Source organism: Zingiber officinale, chromosome 1B (genome assembly GCF_018446385.1).
Source record: "Zingiber officinale cultivar Zhangliang chromosome 1B, Zo_v1.1, whole genome shotgun sequence".
NCBI classification, from domain to species: domain Eukaryota; kingdom Viridiplantae; phylum Streptophyta; class Magnoliopsida; order Zingiberales; family Zingiberaceae; genus Zingiber; species Zingiber officinale.
In genome coordinates this window covers 76,902,085-76,929,356 of record NC_055986.1, presented here as the reverse complement: position 1 = coordinate 76,929,356, position 27,272 = coordinate 76,902,085, and the positions used below count along the sequence as shown (strand labels likewise).

At 39.3% G+C, this 27,272-nt stretch overlaps 1 protein-coding gene across 1 annotated transcript in view; it reads right to left on the bottom strand.

Moving 5' to 3' along the window:
* Window positions 1-27,272, bottom strand: part of LOC122039003 — a 39,952-nt gene that overhangs the window by 294 nt on the left and 12,386 nt on the right. Inside the window, exons 3-4 of the mRNA XM_042599014.1 lie at window positions 1,776-1,922; window positions 1,110-1,175 (exon numbers count right to left, since the gene is read on the bottom strand). Coding sequence (XP_042454948.1) covers window positions 1,110-1,175; window positions 1,776-1,922 — 213 coding nt within the window. The remainder of the gene's footprint in view (window positions 1-1,109; window positions 1,176-1,775; window positions 1,923-27,272) is intronic.

Genomic DNA, 27,272 nt, shown 5'->3' with positions numbered 1-27,272 from the left:
AACAAGACCCATGATATGCATAGTTTACATTAATTAACACAATGTTTTACTGTGTAAACATGGACATATCATACTTGTAGTATTCATGCAGGGCACCAGTTCTTTTAAGATTTGTTATCATATTTTTTTAATCATACACATTTTGAGAACAGACCCATGATATGCATGCATTGTTCAAAGGTCATGAAATTTATTTATTTCGCACTCCATTGGCTAAGTGAGGTCTTCGTCAATCAATTATCAACTTGAATTCATTAGAGGATAATGAATTCATGTTCACAAGATCAAAACAATTTTTCATCTTCCATTTTGGCTCTCCAAGCTTATACAGTCAGATTCTAAGAGCAAGGTGAATCAAAAGAAAAACATATTTTTCTAACAGAAATCGTAAGCCTCACCTCCGCCGCCACCGAGTGCGGCATCCACCGAGGCTTACTAGTGTGGTTGGGAGCTTCACTTTCATACTTTTTGTACGCTGTCTATGACAAAGCTCCCTGTTTACGAGTTACTGAGAACTTGCATTAAATGCCTAATTAGATGTCAGTATATCATACACAAAGCTCCCAATGAGCTCAACTACTCAACTTTTCAGTGTTTTTGGTTTTTATTCTCGTGCACAATTCCTGTTTGACTTCATTTCTGATCACGTTACAAACAATGAGGGGTCCGGCCAACTACTGCACCAACTACCTTTCTCTTTCATCCGAGGAGCTCTTATTGTACTCGTGTCTAGTGGACTCGTACCATATCAAATAGGAAGGTAATGCTAGCATTTGACTAGTTAAACTACAGTGCACTCACATGAACCAATGAAGGCAACATTGTTCTTCTTGGAGCATTTCTCCAGTAACAACAAAAACAGAACAGCTGAACTAGAATTGCAAATTGATTCATGGTAGACAAATCAAACACTTGGCCCAAGAATATGTTATATAAGTTAATCAACAGACTACTTTGGATGTCTATAAGCTCAGTAATATTAAGAGCAAACAAGAGCTCAATATAATTAACCGAAAAAGGAATCCATATACTGTAACTGCATATTGCTGATTAAAAGTTGTAAAAGATATATTGTGAATGGCTAATTCAAGACAGTTGATTAAGTTTACCTGACACTTTGATGACTCCAATGCATCGCTTTGAAGTTCTTCCCTTTCCAATTCGCCACAGGATTCCTTGGGAAAAATAAATCTAGGATATATCAAAATTCAGATTGTATTTTTGCAAAATAAATATAAGGCAAGGCAAAGAGAGATCTTCTTCCCTGTATAATTCGATCCTCCAAAGTTTTAATCAAGCAACAAAATCAAAGTGTCAAATGTGGACTAGAGATCTGCATAACTTGGCTCAACCAACTTCGAAACTGTCAGACAGCCACAATAAACAAGTCCTATTTCTTCTTGTTTGGCATAAAAACTCCAACGTCGTATGGCCAATTTTATCTGCCACAATGGTCTCAATACATAACTTTGATCCTTTACAGAAGAAACGGTAGTCCATTTAATTGCCGGCAATAAACTTTCGGCACCAATTTAATCCAAACCAATCCTGTGTACGTTCTCCCCACCACCCCCATTCAATGCCTCCAATAATGAAACTCTTCTTTTCATACTTCTTTGTTGAGATGACTCATTAGCTCCCGGCGCCGGCCAGGCAGCGCCTGCCCGCGCCCAGGCAGCCGTGCCCGCGCCCAGGCAGCCGTGCCCGCGCCCAGGCAGCGCCGGCAAGCAGCCCTACGACGGCGAGAGGGAGAGATCCGAGGGCAGAGTGCTTACCCGGAGATCAAGCGATCGTCGCAGATCACGCCGTCGTCGGTCGGAGATGTGGCCGAAACGTGGAAACCGCAGCTTGGGAAGGGGGAACGGGGGAGAGAGAGGGGAAAGAAATGAGGGAAGGGAAAAAGTATCGGGTGAGTTTTAGATCTAGGTTAGGAACAAATATATTTTGTTCCCAAATTTGTCCCTAAGTTTGGGACGAATTCATGGATTCGTCCCAAAATTTGGGACGAATCCAGAATTCGTCCCAAATATTTAATTGTTTTTAAAAAAAAAAACAAAATTGGACGGCTTAAATACGGACCTAGAGACATCAGAATTTGATGAAACAAGTTTCTATGTGCTCATCTCATTGTCATGATCATAAATCTATCAATAAAAATATTTTTTACCAAATATATATATATTTGGAATTTTTTAATCCCAATTTGACCTAATTTGGTGTTAAAAATTCAAATCACTGAAAATAAAAATTAAAAATTATGGATGATGACGTATTTACGATCAGCTCAACGATATGGATGCATAGAAACTTGTTTCATCAAATTTCGAGATCTCTAGGTCCATATTTAAGCTTTCGGACACTAATTTACAACCGTTTAGTACACAACACATTTTTAGTTAGTATCAATCTATAGATGTTTTAAAAAATATCTACATAGAGACATCGGAATTTGATGAAAAAATTTTCTATGTGCTCGTCTCGTTGTCCTGATCGTAAATCGATCAATAAAAATATTTTTTACCAAATATATATATATTTGGAATTTTTTTAATCCCAATTTGACCTAATTTGGGGTTAAAAATTCAAATCAATGAAAATAATAATTAAAAATTATGGATGATGACGTATTTAAGATCAGCTCAATGATACAAATGCATAGAAACTTGTTTCATCAAATTCCGAGGTCTCTAGGTCCATATTTAAGCCTTACGTGTTTCATTTTATTTATTTAAAAATAATTTTAGGTTTGGGACGAATTCCGGATTCGTCCCAAATTTTGGGACGAATCCAGGAATTTGTCCCAAAGTTTGGGATGAATCTCTAGATTTGTCCCAAAATTTGGGACGAATCCAGAGATTCGTCCCAAAAATTTAATTATTTTTTTAAAAAAAACAAACTTGGGCGGCTTAAATACGGACCTAGAGACATCGGAATTTGATGAAACAAGTTTTTATGTGCTCGTCTCATTATCATGATCATAAATCTATCAATAAAAATATTTTTTACCAAATATATATATATTTGGAATTTTTTAATCCCAATTTGGTGTTAAAAATTCAAATCACTGAAAATAATAATTAAAAATTATGGATGATGACGTATTTACGATCAGCTCAACGATACGAATGCATAGAAATTTGTTTCATCAAATTCTGAGGTCTCTAGGTCCATATTTAAGCCTTACGTGTTTCATTTTATTTATTTAAAAATAATTTTAGGTTTGGGACGAATTCTGGATTCGTCCCAAAAATTTAATTATTTTTTTTTTAAAAAAACAAACTTGGACGGCTTAAATACGGACCTAGAGACATCGGAATTTGATGAAACAAGTTTCTATGTGCTCGTCTCATTGTCATGATCATAAATCTATCAATAAAAATATTTTTTACCAAATATATATATATTCGGAATTTTTTAATCCCAATTTGGAGTTAAAAATTCAAATCACTGAAAATAATAATTAAAAATTATGGATGATGACGTATTTAAGATCAGCTCAACGATACGAATGCATAGAAACTTGTTTCATCAAATTCTGAGATCTCTAGGTCCATATTTAAGCCTTACGTGTTTCATTTTATTTATTTAAAAATAATTTTAGGTTTGGGACGAATCCAGGAATTCGTCCCAAAGTTTGGGACGAATCTCTGGATTTGTCCCAAAATTTGGGACGAATCCAGAGATTCGTCCCAAAAATTTAATTATTTAAAAAAAAAAACAAACTTGGACGGCTTAAATACGGACCTAGAGATATCGAAATTTGATGAAACAAGTTTCTATGTGCTCATCTCATTGTCATAATCATAAATCTATCAATAAAAATATTTTTTACCAAATATATATATATTTGGAATTTTTTAATCCCAATTTGACCTAATTTGGTGTTAAAAATTCAAATCACTGAAAATAATAATTAAAAATTATGGATGATGACGTATTTACGATCAGCTCAACGATACGAATGTATAGAAACTTGTTTCATCAAATTCCGAGGTCTCTAGGTCCATATTTAAGCCTTACGTGTTTCATTTTATTTATTTTAGGTTTGGGACGAATTCGGATTCGTCCCAAATTTTGGGACGAATCCAGGAATTCGTCCCAAAGTTTGGGACGAATCTCTGGATTCGTCCCAAAATTTGGGACGAATCCAGAGATTCGTCCCAAAAATTTAATTATTTAAAAAAAAAAAAAAACTTGGACGGCTTAAATACGGACCTAGAGATATTGGAATTTGATGAAACAAGTTTCCATGTGCTCGTCTCATTGTCATAATCATAAATCTATCAATAAAAATATTTTTTACCAAATATATATATATTTGGAATTTTTTAATCCCAATTTGACCTAATTTGGTGTTAAAAATTCAAATCACTGAAAATAATAATTAAAAATTATGGATGATGACGTATTTACGATCAGCTCAACGATACGAATGCATAGAAACTTGTTTCATCAAATTCCGAGGTCTCTAGGTCCATATTTAAGCCTAATGTGTTTCATTTTATTTATTTAAAAATAATTTTAGGTTTGGGACGAATCTCTGGATTTGTCCCAAAATTTGGGACGAATCCAGAGATTCGTCCCAAAAATTTAATTATTTTTTTTTTAAAAAAACAAACTTGGACGGCTTAAATACGGGCCTAGAGACATCGGAATTTGATGAAACAAGTTTCTTTGTGCTCGTCTCATTGTCATGATCATAAATCTATCAATAAAAATATTTTTTACCAAATATATATATATATTGGGAATTTTTTAATCCCAATTTGACCTAATTTGGTGTTAAAAATATAAATCACAGAAAATAATAATTAAAAATTATGGATGATGACGTATTTACGATCAGCTCAACGATACGAATGTATAGAAACTTGTTTCATCAAATTCCGAGGTCTCTAGGTCCATATTTAAGCCTTACGTGTTTCATTTTATTTATTTAAAAATAATTTTAGGTTTGGGACGAATTCTGGATTCGTCCCAAATTTTGGGACGAATTCTGGATTCGTCCCAAAAATTTAATTATTTTTTTTTAAAAAAATAAACTTGGACGGCTTAAATACGGACCTAGAATATCGGAATTTTAAAAAACAAACTTGGACGGCTTAAATACGGACCTAGAGATATCGGAATTTGATGAAACAAGTTTCTATGTACTCGTCTCATTGTCATAATCATAAATCTATCAATAAAAATATTTTTTACCATATATATATATATTTGGAATTTTTTAATCCCAATTTGACCTACTTTCGTGTTAAAAATTCAAATCACTAAAAATAATAATTAAAAATTATGGATGATGACGTATTTACGATCAGCTCAACGATACGAATGCATAGAAACTTGTTTTATCAAATTCTGAGGTCTCTAGGTCCATATTTAAGCCTTACGTGTTTCATTTTATTTATTTAAAAATAATTTTAGATTTGGGACGAATACTGGATTCGTCCCAAATTTTGGGACGAATCCAGAGATTCGTCCCAAAAATTTAATTATTTAAAAAAAAAATAAAACTTGGACGGCTTAAATACGGGCCTAGAGATATCGGAATTTGATGAAACAAGTTTCTTTGTGCTCGTCTCATTGTCATGATCATAAATCTATCAATAAAAATATTTTTTACCAAATATATATATATTGGGAATTTTTTAATGCCAATTTAACCTAATTTGGTGTTAAAAATTCAAATCACTGAAAATAATAATTAAAAATTATGGATGATGATGTATTTACGATCAGCTCAATGATATGGATGCATAGAAACTTGTTTCATCAAATTCTGAGATCTCTAGGTCCATATTTAAGCTTTCGGACACTAATTTACAACCGTTCAGTACACAACACATTTTTAGTTAGTATCAATCTATAGATGTTTTAAAAAATATCTACATAGAGACATCAGAATTTGATGAAACAAGTTTCTATGTGCTCGTCTCGTTGTCCTGATCATAAATCCATCAATAAAAATATTTTTTTACCAAATATATATATATTTGGAATTTTTTAATCCCAATTTGACCTAATTTGGTGTTAAAAATTCAAATCGCTGAAAATAATAATTAAAAATTATGGATGATGACGTATTTAAGATCAACTCAATGATACGAATGCATAGAAACTTATTTCATCAAATTCTGAGGTCTCTAGGCCCATATTTAAGCCTTACGTGTTTCATTTTATTTATTTAAAAATAATTTTAGGTTTGGGACGAATTCTGGATTCGTTCCAAAATTTGGGACGAATCCAGAGATTCGTCCCAAAAATTTAATTATTTAAAAAAAAAACAAACTTGGGTGGCTTAAATACGGACCTAGAGACATCGGAATTTGATGAAACAAGTTTTTATGTGCTCGTCTCATTGTTATGATCATAAATCTATCAATAAAAATATTTTTTACCAAATATATATATATTTGGAATTTTTTAATCCCAATTTGGTGTTAAAAATTCTAATCACTGAAAATAATAATTAAAAATTATGGATGATGACGTATTTACGATCAGCTCAACGATACGAATACATAGAAACTTGTTTCATCAAATTCTGAGATCTCTAGGTCCATATTTAAGCCTTACGTGTTTCATTTTATTTATTTAAAAATAATTTTAGGTTTGGGACGAATCTCTGGATTCGTCCCAAAATTTGGGACAAATCCAGAATTCGTCCCAAATATTTAATTATTTTTTTAAAAAAAAAACAAAATTGGACGGATTAAATACGGACCTAGAGACATCGGAATTTGATGAAACAAGTTTCTATGTGCTCGTCTCATTGTTCTGATCGTAAATCCATCAATAAAAATATTTTTTACCAAATATATATATATTTGGAATTTTTTTATCCTAATTTGACCTAATTTGGTGTTAAAAATTCAAATCACTGAAAATAATAATTAAAAATTATGGATGATGACGTATTTACGATCAGCTCAACGATACGAATGCATAGAAACTTGTTTCATCAAAATTCAAGATCTCTAGGTCCATATTTAAGCCTTACGTGTTTCATTTTATTTATTTAAAAATATTTTTAGGTTTGGGACGAATTCTGGATTCGTCCCAAATTTGGGACGAATCCAGTATTTGTCCCTAAATTTGGGACAAATTCTTTTTTCGTTCCAGATTTGGGGACGAATTTAGCAACAAATTATTTTTATGTTGCAAACTTGAAACGAATTTTTTTTGTTGCAAGTTTTGTTGGTTATTTGGGTTGAAATTTATTTTCGACCCTAAATTTGTCCCAATTTTGGGACGAATTTTTTTCGTTCCAAACTTTTGTCCCCAAAGTTGTATTTTTTTGTAGTGTTTAATTAGAAAGATATGAAATTTATAATCGTTTAATCAAACTCAACAAGTTCACCTCATTAATGCTATCTAACTTCATCTCTCTGAAGTAATGATTATCTCTATCTATCGAGGCAATTGATGTAATTTATCTCCCCAAGGAACACTATGTTGGTTATTGATTTTTGTTAGAGAACATCATGGTTATCACAGGCAAAAGAATGTTAATTAATAAAGCATGCACAAGTTTTGACCTTGGTTCAGGTGCACTTGGATTGGTCGTATTATATTACTTAAATATGTGGTAAAAGATAATTCTCTCGTCCTAACGTCCCTGTTAATCTGTCTTTAGACCAACACGAAGAAGATAAATCACAAGTAATTACTAGCCATTAGTACAAGTGGCAAGGAATGAGGGAAGGTATGCTCGGAGATGCCGAGTTTCGACTCCAATACCTCATGTGACAACACCCCATGTACTCAAATAGACTTTATTAAGATTTAAGTAATGTTGAGATTCCATCTTGATCTTGTAGGTCTTTCTCCACATATAGTCAATTCTTCATGTATACATACCTATCATCGAGGCTGCAATGCAGCAGAAAGGCGCCAAGTTATTACTCATGTATCCACGGTTTGATCCTCAGCTACAGCATATTTATAGGATTTTTCATCCAAATGGGGTGTGCAACCATGTGATATTAGGTTTGCTTTCCGATTTATCCTGACGATCGATGTGAAACTTTTTTAGAATCAAATCAATCGCCCCAAATTCGATGTTACTTGATTCATTTTTTTCCCATGTATACATACCTCTCCAATGCATCATACTTAAAGGGTCTCTTCTTCTTGTTAGGAGACTATCTTATTGATTTGTTATAGCAGAAAAACTCGAAGCAATGCTAATACCCATGTTTACTTAGTATCCATCTCCTTGAGGTGATTAATCCAAAGATCTACACAGTGCACACACTCTACTATGAAAAATACTCATTCTCAGAAATAATCCAAAGGTGAAGAAACCTCGTACAAGCTCACAATAAAAAAAATACAACAAAAAAATGAATATACAATACAATAAACACCTTGCTCGATCTCTTGTATCTTGTAGATGTCTCTTGATCATTGGAAACTACAGTAATACTTGTCTTCCAAGGGCTTAAGACTGGCGGAGAGTGTGCGAGAGAGATTTCCTTCAAACCCTCACGAAAACCCTTTTCTAGGGTTCACTCGATGCCTCTAATCGATTAAGCTTTTCCCTAATCTATTCTCAGGTCTTTCAACCATCCAACAACCTGCAAAACAACTCTTTTTTCGAACCCCAGTCGATTGGTGAGTCATCTCAATCGATTCAAAAAGTCTTAATCGATTACCCAATCAATTCCTAAACTCTCTGTGCTCTCACGAAAGACCTTAATCGATTATCGCAATCGATTAGTATGGTCTTAATTGATTGCCTCAATCGATTCCCTTTCTCGCAATAAAAACACTGTCTAATCGATTGACGCAATTGATTGGATGTGGCTGAATCGATTAGGCCAACTGATTTAGCCATTATTTTCACAATTTCTCTTCATGAAACTCCCAATCGATTAGAAATCCATCCTAATCAATTGGAGCAGCCCTAATAGATTTATCAATGGATTCGGGTCTTTTCTATGTTCTCGCAAGAACCTCCTAATTGATTAGCTTAGGACCTATCGATTGCCCTAATCAATTGTCTAACCCTAACTTGCTTAATCCAAGTCTAGAATTTTCTTGCCCAACATTCGGTCAATCCTAACTTTGCTGGGACTTTTCCACCAAGTATCTGGTCAATTTTTGACTCACTTGGAGTTTGTCAACTTCTTGTTGAACTTTCGATCACCAAATGCGGTCCTCCTTGATCCACTTGGATTTTCTTCATGCCTAACCGTAATTTGGACTTTCCTCTTGCCAACGTACGATTCTCCCATACCCACTTGGAATTTCCTTTGTCTAACTGCAGCTAGGACTTATCTTTTACCAACGCGTGATCCTTCTAGATCTACTTGGACTTTCCTTTACCAACGTGTGGTTCTCCTTGACCGATTTGGACTTTCCTTTGTCTAACCTTTAAGTTAGAATTTTACTTTTACCTAACCTCCCATTAGGAGTTTCCTAGTCAAGTATATGGTCAAACCTTAACTTGACTTCTTCTCATCTATTATCCAATAATATATTATTTAAACATCAAAATTTAAATTTAAATCCACTCAAACTTGTCAAACAGATCAACTTTAATCAAAAAATAATTAGACCAATAACCTCCCAACCCTCCTTATTTAAAATATTCTTATCTACACTAAACTAAGACTCGAACTTTACTGCAAACATAGAAATTATTAATATATCACGAGCAATGATACTTTAAATAAGGTAAATCAATACATGCTTTTTCCACCGATCCAGTATGATTAACTACCTCTTTGTAATTTTCTAAACTATCAAATGGGCATGGGTAGAAATTAAGCCCATTTATCGTAAATATTGCAAAAAAGGGCATTGCTCATGTTGAGCATAAGGTTTAGGGCCTGCAATAAGTTTCCAATCCCTACTATAAGTTTAAGTTTCTAATCCATCATCTACATTTTATTAGAGTTTTTTAATAACAGAATGGTTGGATATGCATCTTTTGTGTGCCATGACATTTTACAAACTTTATTATGTGAATGTTTAGAGGGAATCCTTTTTTTTTCTATTCAATATTTTGCTTATCCACAAACTAAATTTTTTTAGGTTATTCCATAGCCATCTTTTAGGCTATGTTTTGTATATTGAGGAGCCTATTGTGATACATTACGATAGGATATGAAAGAACTGGTTTGAACAATATTACATGCATTTGCAACCTGTCAAGTTATATCTTATATGTTCTTTTCTCCTAACAAGGTTTACGAATGTATAATTAATATTTATTTTATTATTCTATTAGTCATTTTTATACCACTAAGTTCATGTTTAATAATTATTTTCTCTATTGTCTGATTTTTATAAGTCTCTATGGATCTCGTTGCAGTTATTTGCTTTTGATACTACTAAGAAAATTTCGACTCCCAAGGAAGGTGAACAGCCGAAGTTTCTGATTCCCCCCTCATTGGTTGCTGGGGCATTTGCTGGAGTCAGCTCAACCCTATTCACATATCCTTTAGAGCTACTAAAGACATGACTAACGATACAGGTCAGTGAAAGTCATTACAGTAAGTATCTCATCTTCATCTTTTATCTTTTATCTTTTATCTAACTCTTGTTTCCTATGCAAAGATGTGTGTATGACAATCTTCTACATGAATTTGTGAAAATCATACAAGAGGAAGGTCCTATAGAGCTCTTCAGAGGTCTCACTCCAAGCCTAATAGGAGTCGTGCCATATGCCGTCGCTAATTACTATGCTTATGACTCCTTAAAGAAACTTTATAGGAAGGCCTTAAGAAAAGATGAAATAGGAATTGTTGCCTCACTTTTGATTGGTTCTGCCACTGGTGCTATCTCAAGCTGTGCAACTTTCCATCTCAAAGTTGCAAGGAAGCATATGCAAGTCGGAGTTGTCGGCGATAGGCAGAACTAGATATGTCTAATATTACTTAGTCTCGATCAAGTTTCTTCCATTTGTCCGAGTAAACCCAAAGAATGTAGATCTTCCATGTTAGCCACAAACATAAAAGTTTCATAGAAAGTTAACACAAATATGAAAGTTTCACAAAAAGATTCCACAACTAGTGCTCTTATGCTTTTAGAAAACCTTCATTCATAATTATAGTCTTCTCATTCATTTTGTTATTGAAATTAAATTATTAACTTTCTACTACCAGTTTTGCAATAGGCTCCCCTACAACTGGATGGAACAAATGTGATTTTTTCATCCTGCAATATATGAAGGATATTATTGAAGGTGCCACATCAATTGAAAAGGCTTCACTATGGGCTATAGTAATATTAGACATATTTTCAAATTTTCTTATTGAAACCTATTGATGAAATAATTTGTGCAATTAACATTTTCACTCATTTATTCACATGAAGTTCACAAAATTAGTGATAGCCACAAAAGAAATTGACGAAGTACGTTTTGAATGGGTAGATTGCATACAAGACCATATATTAGATGAGTAGAAAATTTGGGTATTGAAATTCTTTTGGTTAGGTCTTGTAATCTATAAGTGTTTTGGATTATGAACTTTTGGTATGAGCATCTAATCTGTACAGTTTTACTATAAGTATTGTATATATGTTTGTAAAGAATTATCATGTGATCATGAGTTTGTACTTTATATTGCTACAAGTGCACTTGTATATATGTTTTCTACAATTTGTTAGATTCAACATGAAAAGCATTCTCCAAGAAGAAGGTTCGTGTGATCAACCAAAGTATATTATGAAGATCTTCTTTTCTTGTACATTACCTGATTAGCAATTTTCAAAATCCAACTGAATTATTCTCTTATTTGACTCATCTGAATTTTATTGACTTCTTTGTGTCCCTTTATTTATATAATTATTTTTTGATTGAATAATTTTGTATGATTTTGGTATTTTATTTATGCGGGTGGTATGAAGTTCAAGGCCGACCAAGATCAGTGATCTTCATATGCTGCCATGCTTGCATCATAAGATGTTGCACAGAGATGTAAGGTCTGACATTTAGCAGTTATGTTCTCTATATTAGATATGCTTATTTTACTTTCTTGCTTGATTTTTTTTCTTCTCACTTGTTGCTGTAGGGATTACTACTTTGCACATTAAGTTACATGCTACTGGAGGTAATAAGACCAAAACACCTGGTCCTGGTGCTTAATATGCACTTAGAGTTCTTGCTCGTGCTGGGATGAAAGTTGATCGCATTGCTGAGTTGATTATTTGTTTGTAAAATTTATGATTATAGTAGGTAAATAGTAATATACTGTTGAATTATTTCATAGAGAAAACAAATCCCAAAGGTAATTTGATGATAACATCTTTTAGTTTTGAGTATCCATGCTTTGTCAATTTTTAGACGTATCTACATAGCTCTTAGCACATTGGTTGTTATTGACCTGACTGAATTCAAGACATTATCCCAACTTTACTTTATCTTTTACTTGTGTTTTCTTATCCTTTACCTCTTATTTTGATCATATCTCCAATACTGGATGCAGTCAACATGACAAGTATAGATAGCTCTTTTTTTCTACTTTTATTTTTCTATTATCTTCTATGATCTTGTGTAGTTGTGTACAGGAAACATAGGGAATATAGCTCTTGTTTTGATTGTTGCTCTATGTTGGGACAAATCAAATCCCTTTGGTGATTTTGCCAAATGTAGCCAAGATGGAAATGCATACATATGTCAGGTCAAACCTTTTATGGAGCAGAAGAGGCAAAGCTTCTAAATAGCCATCTTTTGGAGAACTCTGAAAGTTCCATTGCTAATTTCAAGAGAGGCTGATTCTACTAGACTTGAGAAATGACAAATTAATATTTGTAAGAAGTATTGTATATATGTTTCGCTACAAATTTGTATATATATTTGTAAGAAGTGATCATTTAAAATGGGATGATATATGTTTGCAGATAATGATTTATTGTATATATATTTATAGACAATGGTTTATTGCTCTTTAGTGTGTGTGTTGAGAATGACAATGGTTAAACGGTTAAAATGATAATATTTCAATACAAATGACAACGGTTAAAAATCATTGTCTAAGACCCAAAAAATTATGATAGTTCAATTTGTTGAGAAAAATAGGGTGTTCAAAGATAAGGTTACAATCCGTGGTCTTTGCACTTGAAATAAAACGTTTAAAAACTATTGTTAAAGATCCAAAAAAAATCGTGATAATTGACGTGTTGAGAAAGATAGGGGCGTTCAAAGACAACAGTTAAAAATCATTATTATTTTAAGGAAATAACTGTTGTCTTTTCACTCAAAACACAACAGTTCAACTTAAAATACAATGGTGAAAACTATTGTGTTTCAGGTAAAGAGACAATGATTTTTAACCGTTATCTTTGAGTGCTTCTTTCTTTCTCAATGCGTCAATTTATAATGATTTTTTTTTTGATTTTTGACAATGATTTTTAACTATTGTCTTTTAGCATTTTTGTTGTAGTATTGGGTGGGTGTTAATCTAAAACTATAGAAAACTCACTAACAAAGCTCCTTCTTCAACAAGGTCGGAGGCAAAGTAGTCGCTTATGTTGTTGCAGCGGGGACCGCTCCTTGTCCCAAAAAATTATGATAGTTCAATTTGTTGAGAAAAATAGGGTGTTCAAAGATAAGGTTACAATCCGTGGTCTTTGCACTTGAAATAAAACGTTTAAAAACTATTGTTAAAGATCCAAAAAAAATCGTGATAATTGACGTGTTGAGAAAGATAGGGGCGTTCAAAGACAACAGTTAAAAATCATTATTATTTTAAGGAAATAACTGTTGTCTTTTCACTCAAAACACAACAGTTCAACTTAAAATACAATGGTGAAAACTATTGTGTTTCAGGTAAAGAGACAATGATTTTTAACCGTTATCTTTGAGTGCTTCTTTCTTTCTCAATGCGTCAATTTATAATGATTTTTTTTTTGATTTTTGACAATGATTTTTAACTATTGTCTTTTAGCAGTTTTGTTGTAGTATTGGGTGGGTGTTAATCTAAAACTATAGAAAACTCACTAACAAAGCTCCTTCTTCAACAAGGTCGGAGGCAAAGTAGTCGCTTATGTTGTTGCAGCGGGGACCGGCAAGAGGGGGGTGAATTGCCTGCAATAAAAAGTAAACCCTCCTCAAGGCTTTCAACTCAAAAATAAAAGCAACAAGAATAATAAACGTGATTAACAGGAAAGAAAAGAAACAACTCAGCAGTTTGACTTGGTTACAACCAAGATGGTTGTAAATCCAAGGCGGTGGAAAGGCGCACTAAAAGAGTCTCCTTCTCTGAAGGCGGAGAAGCCTTTTTACACTTTAAACGCTCTTACAAGTTGCTTGGAAAATGAGTTACAGAGTTGATTTCCTTGTCTCGAAAGGCTCTTCGAGACCCCTTTATATAGGGGTTCCAAGATTTATCCAGTTCACCTGATCTTTGAGATCAGGATTGACTTGAGAGGGATCGATCGACCGATCCCCAAGTTCGATCGACCGAAACTGATAAACTTTCCCAACTTTCCATTTGGATGCAGGCTCTGTGGATCGAGCTTAGGTTCGGTCGACCGATCCTTGTGTTCGGTCGACCAATCAGCCAACGGTCTCTACTCGATCTGACCCGATCAAATTGCTCGGCCAAGTCTGTGATTATCTTCGGTTCGGTCGACCGATCAGAAGGTTCAATCGACCGATCAGCCATTGGTTGCTGACGTGGCTGCTGACGTGTCTCCAACGGCTGGCTTCTGATGAAAGGGGTTCGGTTGACCGATCAGAGGGATCGGTCGACTGAACACTTGTTAAGTCAACTTCCTGGTTGACTTGCTTTGGTTTGGCTTGCTTGGGTGATTTCAGCCATCCGGAATAGGGCTCACCCCAACCTAGTTCCCAACCTTCTCCTCGAGCAGTCTTTCGTCCCGGCTTAACGTCCCTCGAATGCCGCACACGTTCTTCTCGCTCATCGGTGTACTCTTCCGCAGCTCTCTCATCCTTTGGACGCACCGAGCCCGTCGGCTCCCTTTCCGTGCCGTCCTTCTCGCTAGCTATGTCTTCCGCTCGACTTCCTGTGCTCCTAAGCTCCTGCACACTTTGACACAGGGATCAGACAGACAGGACCTATCTTAAACTTGGTTGATCACATCAAAATAATCACGGGGTCCAACAGCAGGAAGCTTAAAATGAGATTACATAATTGAATTCAAGTGTGTTACTTTACAACTAGTTCTAGGACAATATTTATAGTGCACTGGTCAACATGATCATCTTGCTAACATGGCAATTCAAGAAGTCTCGGTTGATTGAGGGTGCCTCTAACTAGCAAAAGTTTATCCTTATCACAACCAACGTTTAGCTGTTCTGGCATGTTGAAGGTGTCTTGGTTCATCAAAGGTGCCTCAATTTAGTAGATGTGGATTCTATTGCTTATCTCCACGACAATGACTCCATCCCATTGGAGGCACCTCGGTTCATCGGAGGTGCCTCAAGTTCTGCAGCTGACAATAATTATTCGCTACATGTGAGGCACCTCAAATCCACTAGAGGCACCTCAATTCTTTACTGTAGAATCGTTACACACGTGAGGGGGGGGGTGAATTACATGGTTTTAAAAATCTATCTTTTTTATTTTAAAAATGAGTATGTAGCGGAAAAACTAGGTAAAATAGAAATCGAAAAAGCATAGTACGCGAAGAGTTACTTGGTTTAGAGTCTTTAGTGACTCCTACTCCAAGACCCAGGTCCCGCGGATCTATTAATGGATATCCACTAATAACCTCTTCTAGAACTGCCAAAAGAAGGGATTGTGTAAAATACCGGAAATAGGCGAATATTAATAAGGGAATTTTTCGAAATTTTTGAAAATTTTTCGGAACTCGTATGGACGAGTTCACGGGGATAAAACTGGGCCCCAGGAAAGCCTGTTTGGGTTACCCCATTTAAGTGAGGAAATATTTATATTTCCTTTTCTTTTTATATTTTCTTTTTCTTATTTTTTTTTCTTTCTTCTCCCCGAGCCTCACTCGCGACTGTGCCCTAACAGTTGAGGTGGTTTCCCTCTCCTATTTCTTCTTCTCCTCTTTCGAGCATCGGCAACCGGTAAAAGTTCTCTTTCCTAGCTTCTCCACCGCCGCACACCCCTTTCTCTCCTTCTCTGCCGAGTCGGTCTGTGCCCTAGCCATCCCCGACGCCACCATCCAAGCCCTAGCGCCGGCCGAGCCACCCTCCCGATTCTGCCTCCTCGCCGAGCGACGGCGCCGATCGCCAGCCACACCTCCCCTGTGCCTTAGCTTGTGTTCACCGCCGTGTCCTCTTGCGCTGCTGCTTGCCTCGACCCTTTTTTTTTTGCCGCGCCGACCTCCGATCACCATCAACGCTGAGCCTTAGACCCGGCTAGCCGCGGCACCCTTTCTGCTTCGGCTTCCTCCCCACGGCAGAGCACCCCGGCAGAGCACCACTTCTCCCCTTACTGTGTCGTGCCCTAGTTTAGGTTCGGCCGAGCCCTTCCTCTGTGTCCTAGGTTCCTGTTGAGGTAAGACTGGGTTATTATTGATATATTTGTAATCTCTATCGTGACTTCATCTTGAAACTGAATCGTAGGGAAGGATTTACAGTAGGTTGTTGTGTGTTGTGCATCAACATTCAGGGGTTGTGAGGAAGAGGAAGGCTTTGCTGTGAAATATTCTAACAGTAAACTTTGGATTTCCGGTGAAAAGCACGGCTGCGAACCGAGGTAAGGGGGTAGAGACCTGATATGTTTTGTAGTTAGACGATCGTGTATATCTTGATTAGAGGTATGAATTGAATTAGGTATAATTTGGATTTAATTTAGGCAGGTTGAGGAGGTTGGTTTAGGGTTTTTCCCTAAATAGTTTTAAGAATTTTGTTTAGCTATTTATGTAAATTGTAGCTAAATAAAATATATTTATTTATATATGACTCAGGGTTGTGACGCGAGACGAGTATCTCGACGTCGGAATTGGACCGGATACGATCCTTTCTTATTGGAGGCAGGTACTTTGACTTATGTCTTTTGATATGCATAATAATGTGTTTAACATATAGCAATGATTGTGTTTCTTCCATTTGTTTCGGTTGGTCACTACAAGATCTATTACATGTTTGTTTGTTTACTTATTATGCACTGCATGTTATTATTTACCTGATCATTCATGCTTTTAGGTAGCGACACAACCATATGAGATATTATGTTCAGGATCTAGGGTTTATTTGATACCCTATCTGTTTGTGTACCATCCATTTGATTCATTGTCTTGTGGTATACATTTTGTACTTATGTATAGAGCATGTTATGTTATTCGTGATATTGCCATGTTTAGTGTCATGCATCATCTTGCATGATTGCATGCTGTGCGATTGTCTGCTCTATTATTGTTGAGCACATCGCCAGTTACATGTATCTGTACACACCACCACTCATGGGTTAGTAGTATATTAGACAGGTGTGTGGCAGTTCTACTGTTTGGCTCCGTTGGTCTGGTGACTCAGCGTGGTAGCCGGCAGATAGTTCCGCTCTGTTTGGCTCCGTTGGTTTAGTGTAGCAGCGTTGTAGCCGGCAGGCAGTTGAACTTTGTTTGGCTCCATTGGTCCGCTCATGGGTAGTGTGACTCAGCGTGGTAGCCGGCATAGAGTCCTCCCTGTCCATCGTAACGGAGATGAGAGCATCAGCCCCCATTTATTATTTCGGTAAGAGTATGTGTACTCCGATAGCATCCTTCCACTCGGTCACACATCGAAGCGGTGATGTCGAGTGCACGGTTATCACACTACCCACTGGATTCACTATTGTGTGAGATGGTCGATGCGTGGGTGACCATGTCATTGGCATCATATGCATGATGCATTTATTGTTTGTGTTTGCTGCATTTATATGAATGCATATGATTGACATGCATCTGAGTTATGACACTCTCGCCACCACATTACCTTTATACCTTGGTCCTGGTTAGTACAGTTTGCTCCTGTTTTTGTTTCAGTTGCATTTATTCTTCTCATATTCAGGAGACTGTACGTATGATTAGTGTTGTCTGTTATTTACTTTATTATGCATATCAGTTGTACCTGTTGAGTGTTGGACTCACACCCTCCTCCGTTGATATTTTCAGGTTGAGGCTGTCCGGAGCAGTTCCAGTCGCTAGTCCCCATTGCACGTAGTGCTAGTCCTCTGCTGATCACAAGTTGTTGTTTTAGTTTTCTCTATCAGACTATGTCTTGGTCTTGTAATGTTTTACTTATGGATCTTGTATGGATTCTTATCAGACATGCCTGCCTGGACGGCAGAAGAGGTGAGTTTGTCGGATTTGTGTTTTATGAGTGTAGTGGAGTAGGAAAAATCGGATTTGAGCTTTACGAGTGTAGTTGAGTAGGGTTGTTTTCGAGTCATCGTATTACTGTTCTATTTGTTTACTACTTAACTGCGTGGTTGTGTCAGCCAGAGGCTGAATTTGATATTAACTGCGTGGTGATTGTTTTATTATTGTTATTATTCCAGCCGCATGTGGCTGAGGTATATGATGTTGTAGAAAAGTTTCAGATTGTCCGCCGTCCAGGGGAGATGCTGCCGAAATTTTTTGGACAGAGACTCCTCCGAGGCGTGACAATTTATTGGTATCAGAGCTTAAGTTTTACGATCTTTGTTTTCGTATTTTGGATATTTGGGATAACCTGATACAAATTTATATGGTATCAGAGCACTAAAGTTTGGCAATACTTGTTTGATTTCCGTGTGTTAGATTTTCGAGATTTATCTGATACCAATTTATTAGTATCAGAGCAGGGTGTGATACCTGCTTTTAGTATTCTGGATATATTGTGCTAGCCCAAGTTTGCGAGTCAAACTGGGTAGTTATTTTGGTTGCATGGATTTTCCATTACGTATATGTTTGGACTTCCGTTTCGGATTTTATTATGGATTTCTGATGATTTTCTCGTATGGAATTCCGAGATCAATTTGGGGACTGGACAGCGACGGAAGATCTCCAGACAGCAATTAGGTATGATGTTATTTTGGTAATTGGTTATACTGGTAGTAATATCTGTAATATAATTTAACAGATATGAGGCGATCTACGCGTATTGCTGCGAGACATGGTGCTGGACGACCACGTACGAGGACCGTGGGATCTCTGGATATGCCAGAGATGCCTTCTGTTGATGAGCCTGTCGCCAGGATGACTCAAAGATGTCAAGGGTGAGTCGGGCCTGACTCGATGGCTCCCTTAAAGGTACCTACCTCAGCTGCACCGACAGTATCCACTCTAACAGTACCATCCGGCCCAGCCTACGGCGTACCCGGCACCACCGCCACCTGCCTACTGTGTACTCGACACCAGTGGCACCTGTGCTCCCAGTACATACTGTGTACCCAGCAGCACTGCATTAAGGGTACCGATTGCTCCACATCCGGTACCATTGCCTACCGTACATCCAGCCGCGGCCACCTATGTTCACCCTGAGTACCACCGGCGGCTTATGCTCCAGTTTATACAATAGCACCAGGAGCTCCTACTCCGGTTTATTCAGCGGTACCACCTGGAGCATCAGATCCAGTGTTTCCGCCAGTTCCTGCAGCCGTTCCTAGACACCTCACTGACTTTGTCGCGGCACGAGCCCGGATCCCAGCATTGGCAGAGTCGATGAAGAGTCGATTCACACTCTTCCGAGGAGAGACTAATCCGAGTGTGGCCCAGTCCTAGATAGAGACTATGGACCAGACCTTCTTTTACATGGCTTGTTCCGAGTGGGAGATAGCAGAGCTGGCTGCTTTCCATTTACGGGATGAGGCTGACACCTGGTGGGTTACGCAGCGTTCTGTCATAGGCGAGCAGAACATCACTTGGGCCAGATTCAGAGAGGCTTTTGAGAGCCGTTTCTTTCCACGAGCTTATCAGATGGCTCGCCGGCAGGATTTCCTGAGTCTGCGACAGAACAATTGGACAGTGACTAAGTATAATGCAGAGTTTGATAGATTGGCCAGATTTTGTCCAGAGCTTGTTGCTGAGGATAGTTCGCATATGCAGCAGTTCATTCAGGGGTTGGATGGACATTTGCAAGTAAGAATTGCCGGTCTTGGTACCACTTCCTATCTGGAGACTTTAGACAGAGCCCTATTGATTGAGTCAGCGCAGTAGAGAGTGTTCCTGACAGAAAAAGGAAACAGCCTGGTCAGAATCTGGGCAGATCCAGCAGCCTCAGACTACACCACAGCAGAGCAAGCGTAGTCGGTCAGATCAGGGTACATCTGGGGTATCACGTAAACCTCAGAAATCAGGGAAGTCTTCTTCAGGAAGTTTCCGGTCTCCCCAGCAGAATCGGAAACAACCCGCCAGCGACATTCGCTGTTTCAGATGTGGGTCCAGAGATCATATCACCTCAACCTGCTCTCTGGGACAGTCAGTTTGCTTTCATTGCAAACTGCCTGGGCACCAGAGCCGAGATTGTCCGCAGAAGACTTAGCATATGACTTCCGGAGGGTCTGATCATGGAGGACAGTCCAGTCAGTCCGGAACTTATCGAGGAGGGCGAAGAGCCCAACCTTCGCATGGCCAGCAGCGGAGTGCTTCACCTGCAGCAGCGGCATTTGGCATGCTTGGACAGGAGTACTCCAGTGCTTCCATAGCACCCCAGAGTTCTGTTCTGGGATTTTATTAACCGACGCTGGGACAGTCACCATCCTCTCAGTCTTCTCTGGCACATTATCCAGCATCGCCTCAGTGGCAGGCTTCTGCCCAGCCGCAGCAGCCGCTGGCAGTGTTACCCCCTCCTCCTCCGCCAGAGACTGGACGTATACATGCGATTACCAGAGAGGATGCGCAGCGAGCCGACGGATCCGTTTTCCATGGTACAATTTCCATTTATGCATTTTCCGCTGATATATTGATTGATACTGGTAGCTCGCACTCTTTTATATCCTGTACCTTTATGCGAGAGATTGGTAGATTACCTACTTTTAGACTGCAGCGATTGACCGTCTCCCTACCGTCCGGTGATACTTTAGACGTCACCCAGGAGGTCAGAGGTTGCTCGTTAGATTTTGGCAACCTAATACTTACGGTGGATCTTTTAGTATTGGAAATGGTTGATTTTGATATTATTCTTGGCATGGATTGTTTGTCAGCATATCATGCCACAGTTGATTGCCAGACGAGGGTGGTCACATTTCGTCCTCCGAATCAACCCTCGTGGGATTTCACTGGCATTAGAGACGACGGCATATCGATCATTTCGGCGATTCAGGCTCAGAAGCTGCTGTCGCATGGTTGTCAGGGTTTTCGGTTATCTTTGATCAGTACTGAGGACAGCAGTAGTTCGCAGCTCTCCGACGTTCCTGTAGTCCGGGAGTACCCAGATGTATTTCCAGAGGAGTTGCTAGGTTTGCCTCCCAGAAGGCAAGTGGAGTTCGCTATTGAGCTGATTCTGGGGACCGCACCAGCATCGAAAGCTCCTTATCGTATGACACCAAAAGAGTTGAATGAGCTGAAGGTTCAACTCCAGGAGCTTTTGGATAGGGGATTTATTCGCCCTAATGTTTCTCTATGGGGTTCTCCAGTGTTATTTGTCAAGAAAAAAGGCGGCACAATGAGGTTATGTATTGACTACAGACAGCTGAATGCAGTGACCGTCAGAAATAAATATCCATTACCACGGATCGAGGATTTGTTTGATCAGCTCAGAGGTACATCAATGTATTCTAAGATTGATCTGCGATCCGGATATCATCAGCTGAGAGTCAGAGATTCTGATATCCAGAAGACAGCTTTCCGTACCAGATACGGTCATTATGAGTTTTTTGGTAATGTCATTTGGGCTTACCAATGCTCCAGCGGTGTTTATGGACTTGATGAACCGCATCTTTCTGGAGTATTTGGATCAGTTTGTTATCGTCTTCATTGATGACATATTGGTCTACTCGCGTTCCGAGGAGGAGCATGCACAGCATCTTCTCACAGTTTTGGAGATTCTTCGACGACATCAGCTGTACGCGAAGTTCAGCAAGTGTGCGTTCTGGCTATCCTCAGTCGGTTTTCTGGGACACGTGGTCTCTAGCAGAGGTATTTCAGTAGACCCTCAGAAGATCGAGGCTGTCACCAGTTGGGAGCAGCCGAAGTCAGTTCAGGAGATCCGTAGTTTTCTGGGATTGGCCGGATATTACCGACGTTTTGTCGAGGGTTTCTCACGTATTGCTATGCCGCTGACACGCCTTACCAGGAAGGGCGTGAAGTTTACGTGGACAGAGGATTGCGAGACCAGCTTTCAGGAGCTGAAGCGGAGATTAGTGTCGACTCCAGTTTTGGTTTTACCTTCTGGAGAGGACGGATTTGTACTCTACACCGACGCTTCTCTATAGGGTTTGGGTGATGTTCTGATGCAGCACGGCAGAGTAGTCTCTTATGCTTCCCATTAGCTGAAGGAGCATGAGAAGAACTACCCAGTTCATGACCTGGAGTTAGCCGCCATCATATATGCTTTGAAGATTTGGCATCATCATCTATACGGTATTACATTTGAGATTCTCATTGATCATAAGATTCTCAAATACATTTTCACTCAGAAGGAGCTTAACCTCCGACAGAGGATATGGATGGAGTTCCTGAAGGATTACGATTGTACCATTAGCTACCACCCGGGAAAATCTAATGTGGTTGCCAATGCACTCAGCAGGAAGTCCAGAGGGACTTTGGCTTGCCACCGAGTTTTAGTTACAGACTTGGTTCAGGGTTTCTCCGAGTTAGACCTTGAGGAGCAGGGATCTACAAAGCAGGGTATTATGGTTACCATGGTTGCTCAGTTGTCGATCAGGACGAGGATCCGAGAGGCACAGGCTGGTGATCAGCATTTGCAGTTCATTAGTAGTCAGATAGCTTCCGGGCAGCAGACTGAGTTTACACGAGACGAGGAGGGTATTATGTACTTCCGAGGCAGATTATGCGTACCTCAGTCTCATCCGGTCTTACAGGAGCTACTTCAGGAGGCTCATCGCTCTCGATTTGCGATCCATCCAGGCGGGACCCGTATGTATCGAGACTTGAGGTGTTCCTATTGGTGGAACGGTATGAAGAAAGACATCATAAATTTTGTAGCTAGATGTTTTGTCTGTCAGCAGGTGAAGGCTGAGCATCAGAGACCTGCCGGGTTACTTCAGCGGATTCCTATTCCTGAGTGGAAGTGGGATCACATTACCATGGACTTTGTGGTGGGTTTGCCTAGGACACGACGAGGTCATAACGCGATTTGGGTAATTGTTAATCGATTAACCAAATCTGCGCACTTCTTAGCGATTCGAAGGACTGATTCCCTGGACCGATTGGCAGATCTGTATTGCCGAGAGATCATCAGATTACATGGTGTTCCGTTGAGTATCATTTCGAATAGAGATCCACGATTTACGTCACGTTTCGCGTAATCAGAGGTGCCTTGGGCACACATCTCCGCTTTCAAGATGCCTTTCCATCCATGCATGGATGGACGATGAGCGGACCATTCAGACTTTAGAGGACCTCACGAGGTCATGTGTTATGGATTTTGGAGGCGGTTGGGATCTGCCGTTGGTAGAGTTTTCTTACAACAACAATTTTCATTCGCCATCCGATGGCACCGCTTGAGGCGTATGGTAGACCTTGCCTGACACCCGTCCTCTGGGATGAGGTTGGAGAGGCCCAGATGTTGGGACCTCATAGAGCTCAGCAGGATGCAGAGTTGGTCCATACTATCAGACGGAGGATGTCAGAGGCGCAGGACCGCCAGAAGAGTTATGCTGATCGGAGACGCAGACCACTAGAGTCCTCTGTTGGCGACCATGTATTTCTGCGAGTTTCACCCACGAAAGGGGTGAAGAGATTTGGCCTCAGAGGTAAGCTGGCTCCGCGGTATATTGGCCCTTTTGAGATCTTGAAGAGGATCAAAGCGGTAGCTTACCGGCTGGCACTACCACCGTCCCTGGTAGGCGTCCACGATGTATTCCACGTATCTATACTGCGGAGATACGTGCCCGACCCGACGCATGTGCTGGCAAATATTCCAGTTCCAGTTCAGCCTGACATTACATATGAGGAGGTTCCGGTACGGATTCTCGACCGAAAGGAGCGTCAGTTGCGGAACAAGACTATCCGACTGGTTAAAGTCGGATGGCAGCATCATTCAGACGAGGAGGCTACTTGGGAACTTGAGGATACAATCCGAGCTCGTTATCCCCATCTTTTCACTTGAGGTATGTGATTTAGTTTACCGTTCAGCATTTATACTCTTTACCTGTTATTAGTACTTGCTGATGGTAGATAATAAAATTTGGGGACCAAATTTTTATTAGTGGAGGAGAATGTAAAATACTGGAAATAGGCGAATATTAATAAGGGAATTTTTTGAAATTTTTCGAGAATTTTTCGGAACTCGTATGGACGAGTTCACGGGGATAAAATTGGTCCCCAGGAAAGCCTGTTTGGGTTACCCCATTTAAGTGAGGAAATATTTATATTTCCTTTTCTTTTTATATTTTCTTTTTCTTATTTTTTTTTCTTTCTTCTCCCCGGGCCTCACTCGCGACTGTGCCCTAACCGTTGAGGCGGTATCCCTCTCCTATTTCTTCTTCTCCTCTTCCGAGCATCGGCAGCCGACAAAAGTTCTCTTCCATAGCTTCTCCACCACTGCACACCCCTTTCTCTCCTTCTCTGCCGAGTCGGTCTGTGCCCTAGCCATCCCCGACGCCGCCATCCAAGCCCTAGCGCCGGCCGAGCCGCCCTCCCGATTCTGCCTCCTCGCCGAGCGACGGCGCTGATCGCCAGCCACACCTCCCCTCTGCCTTAGCTTGTGTTCACCGCCGTGTCCTCTTGCGCTGCTACTTACCTCGACCCTTTTTTTTTTTACCGCGCCGACCTCCGATCATCGTCAACGCTGAGCCTTAGACCCGGCTAGCCATGACACCCTTTCTGCTTCGGCTTCCTCCCCACGGCAGAGCACCCCGGCAGAGCACCACTTCTCCCCTTACTGTGCCGTGCCCTAGTTTAGGTTCGGCCGAGCCCTTCCTCTGTGTCCTAGGTTCCTGTTGAGGTAAGACTGGTTATTGTTGATATATTTGTAATCTCTATCGTGACTTCATCTTGAAACTGAATCGTAGGGAAGGATTTACAGCAGGTTGTTGTGTGCTATGCATCAACATTCAGGGGCTGTGAGGAAGAGGAAGGCTTTGCTGTGAAATATTCTAACAGTAAACTTTGGATTTCCGGTGCAAAGCACAGCTGCGAACCGAGGTAAGGGGGTAGAGACCTGATATGTTTTGTAGTTAGACGATCATGTATAGCTTGATCAGAGGTATGAATTGAATTAGGTATAATTTGGATTTAATTTAGGCAGGTCAAGGAGGTTGGTTTAGGGTTTTGCCCTAAATAGTTTTAAAAATTTTGTTTAGCTATTTATGTAAATTGTAGCTAAATAAAATATATTTATTTATATATGACTCAGGGTTGTGACGCGAGACGAGTATCTCGACGTCGAAATTGGACTGGATACGATCCTTTCTTATTTGAGGCGGGTACTTTGACTTATGTCTTTTAATATGCATAATAATGTGTTTAACATATAGCAATGATTGTGTTTCTTCCATTTATTTCGGTTGGTCACTACAAGATCTATTACATGTTTGTTTGTTTACTTATTATGCACTGCATGTTATTATTTACCTGATCATTCATGCTTTTAGGTAGCGACACAACCATATGAGATATTATGTTCAGGATCTAGGGTTTATTTGATACCCTATCTATTTGTGTACCTTCCATTTGATTCATTGTCTTGTGGTATACATTTTGTACTTATGTATAGAGCATGCTATGCTATTCGTGATATTGTCATGTTTAGTGTCATGCATCATCTTGCATGATTGCATGCTGTGCAATTGTCTGCTCTATTATTGTTGAGCACATCGCCAGTTACATGTATCTGTACACACCACCACTTATGGGTTAGTGGTATATTAGACAGGTGTGTGGCAGTTCTGCTGTTTGGCTCCGTTGGTCTGGTGACTCAACGTGGTAGTCGGCAGACAGTTCCGCTCTGTTTGGCTCCGTTGGTTTAGTGTAGCAGCGTTGTAGCCGGCAGGTAGTTGGACTTTGTTTGGCTCCGTTGGTCCACTCATGGGTAGTGTGACTCAGCGTGGTAGCCGGCAGAGAGTCCTCCCCGTCATTGTGTTCCGGGAGATGAGAGCATTGCGCTCCCCCATTTATTATTTCGGGGTAGGAGTATGTGTGTACTCCGACAGCATCCCGTCCACTCGGTCACTCATCAGGGGCAGTGATGTCAGAGTGCACGGTTATCACAACCCTACCCACTCGGACTCATCATTGTGTGTGAGATGGCTGACTGGCGTCAGGGGTGATCATGTCATTGGCATCATATGCATGATATATTTATTGTTTGTGTTTCCTGCATTTATATGAATGCATATGATTGACATGCATACAGGATTATGACACCCTTGGTTTGACGACCCTGTTACCTTTATACCTTGGTTCTGGTTAGTACAGTTTGCTCCTATTTTTGTTTCAGTTGCATTTATTCTTCTCGTATTCAGGAGACTGTACGCATGATTAGTGTTGTCTGTTATTTACTTTATTATGCATATCAGTTGTACCTGCTGAGTGTTGGACTCACACCCTCCGTTGATATTTTCAGGTTGAGGCTGTCCGGAGCAGTTCCAGTCGCTAGTCCCCATTGCACGTAGTGCTAGTCCTCTGCTGATCACGAGTTGTTGTTTTAGTTTTCTCTATCAGACTATGTCTTGGTCTTGTAATGTTTTACTTATGGATCTTATATGGATTCTTATCGTTGATGGATTTTGGTATGATTTAGATATGTTTTACTCCATGCCTGCCTGGACGGCAGAAGAGGTGAGTTTGTCGGATTTGTGTTTTATAAGTGTAGTGGAGTAGGAAAAATCGGATTTGAGCTTTACGAGTGTAGTTGAGTAGGGTTGTTTTTGAGTCATCATATTACTGTTCTATTTGTTTACTACTTAACTGCGTGGTTGTGTCAGCCAGAGGCTGAATTTGATATTAACTGCGTGGTGATTGTTTTATTATTGTTATTATTCCAGTCGCATGTGGCTGAGGTATATAATGCTGTAGAAAAGTTTCAGATTGTCCGCCGTACAGGGAAGATGCTGCCGAAATTTCTTCGGACAGAGACTCCTCCGGGGCGTGACAGATTGAGTACAAAAAAAAAGGATAGGATAAATGTGGCAAGCTACACTTTCTTTTATGCTGTAATTAAGTACACAAAGAGTTTCATTACCTAACACTTGTAGATCTAATGGATCAAGCTTGGTGTTGGATAGCTTTTCAGCAGTAGTTAA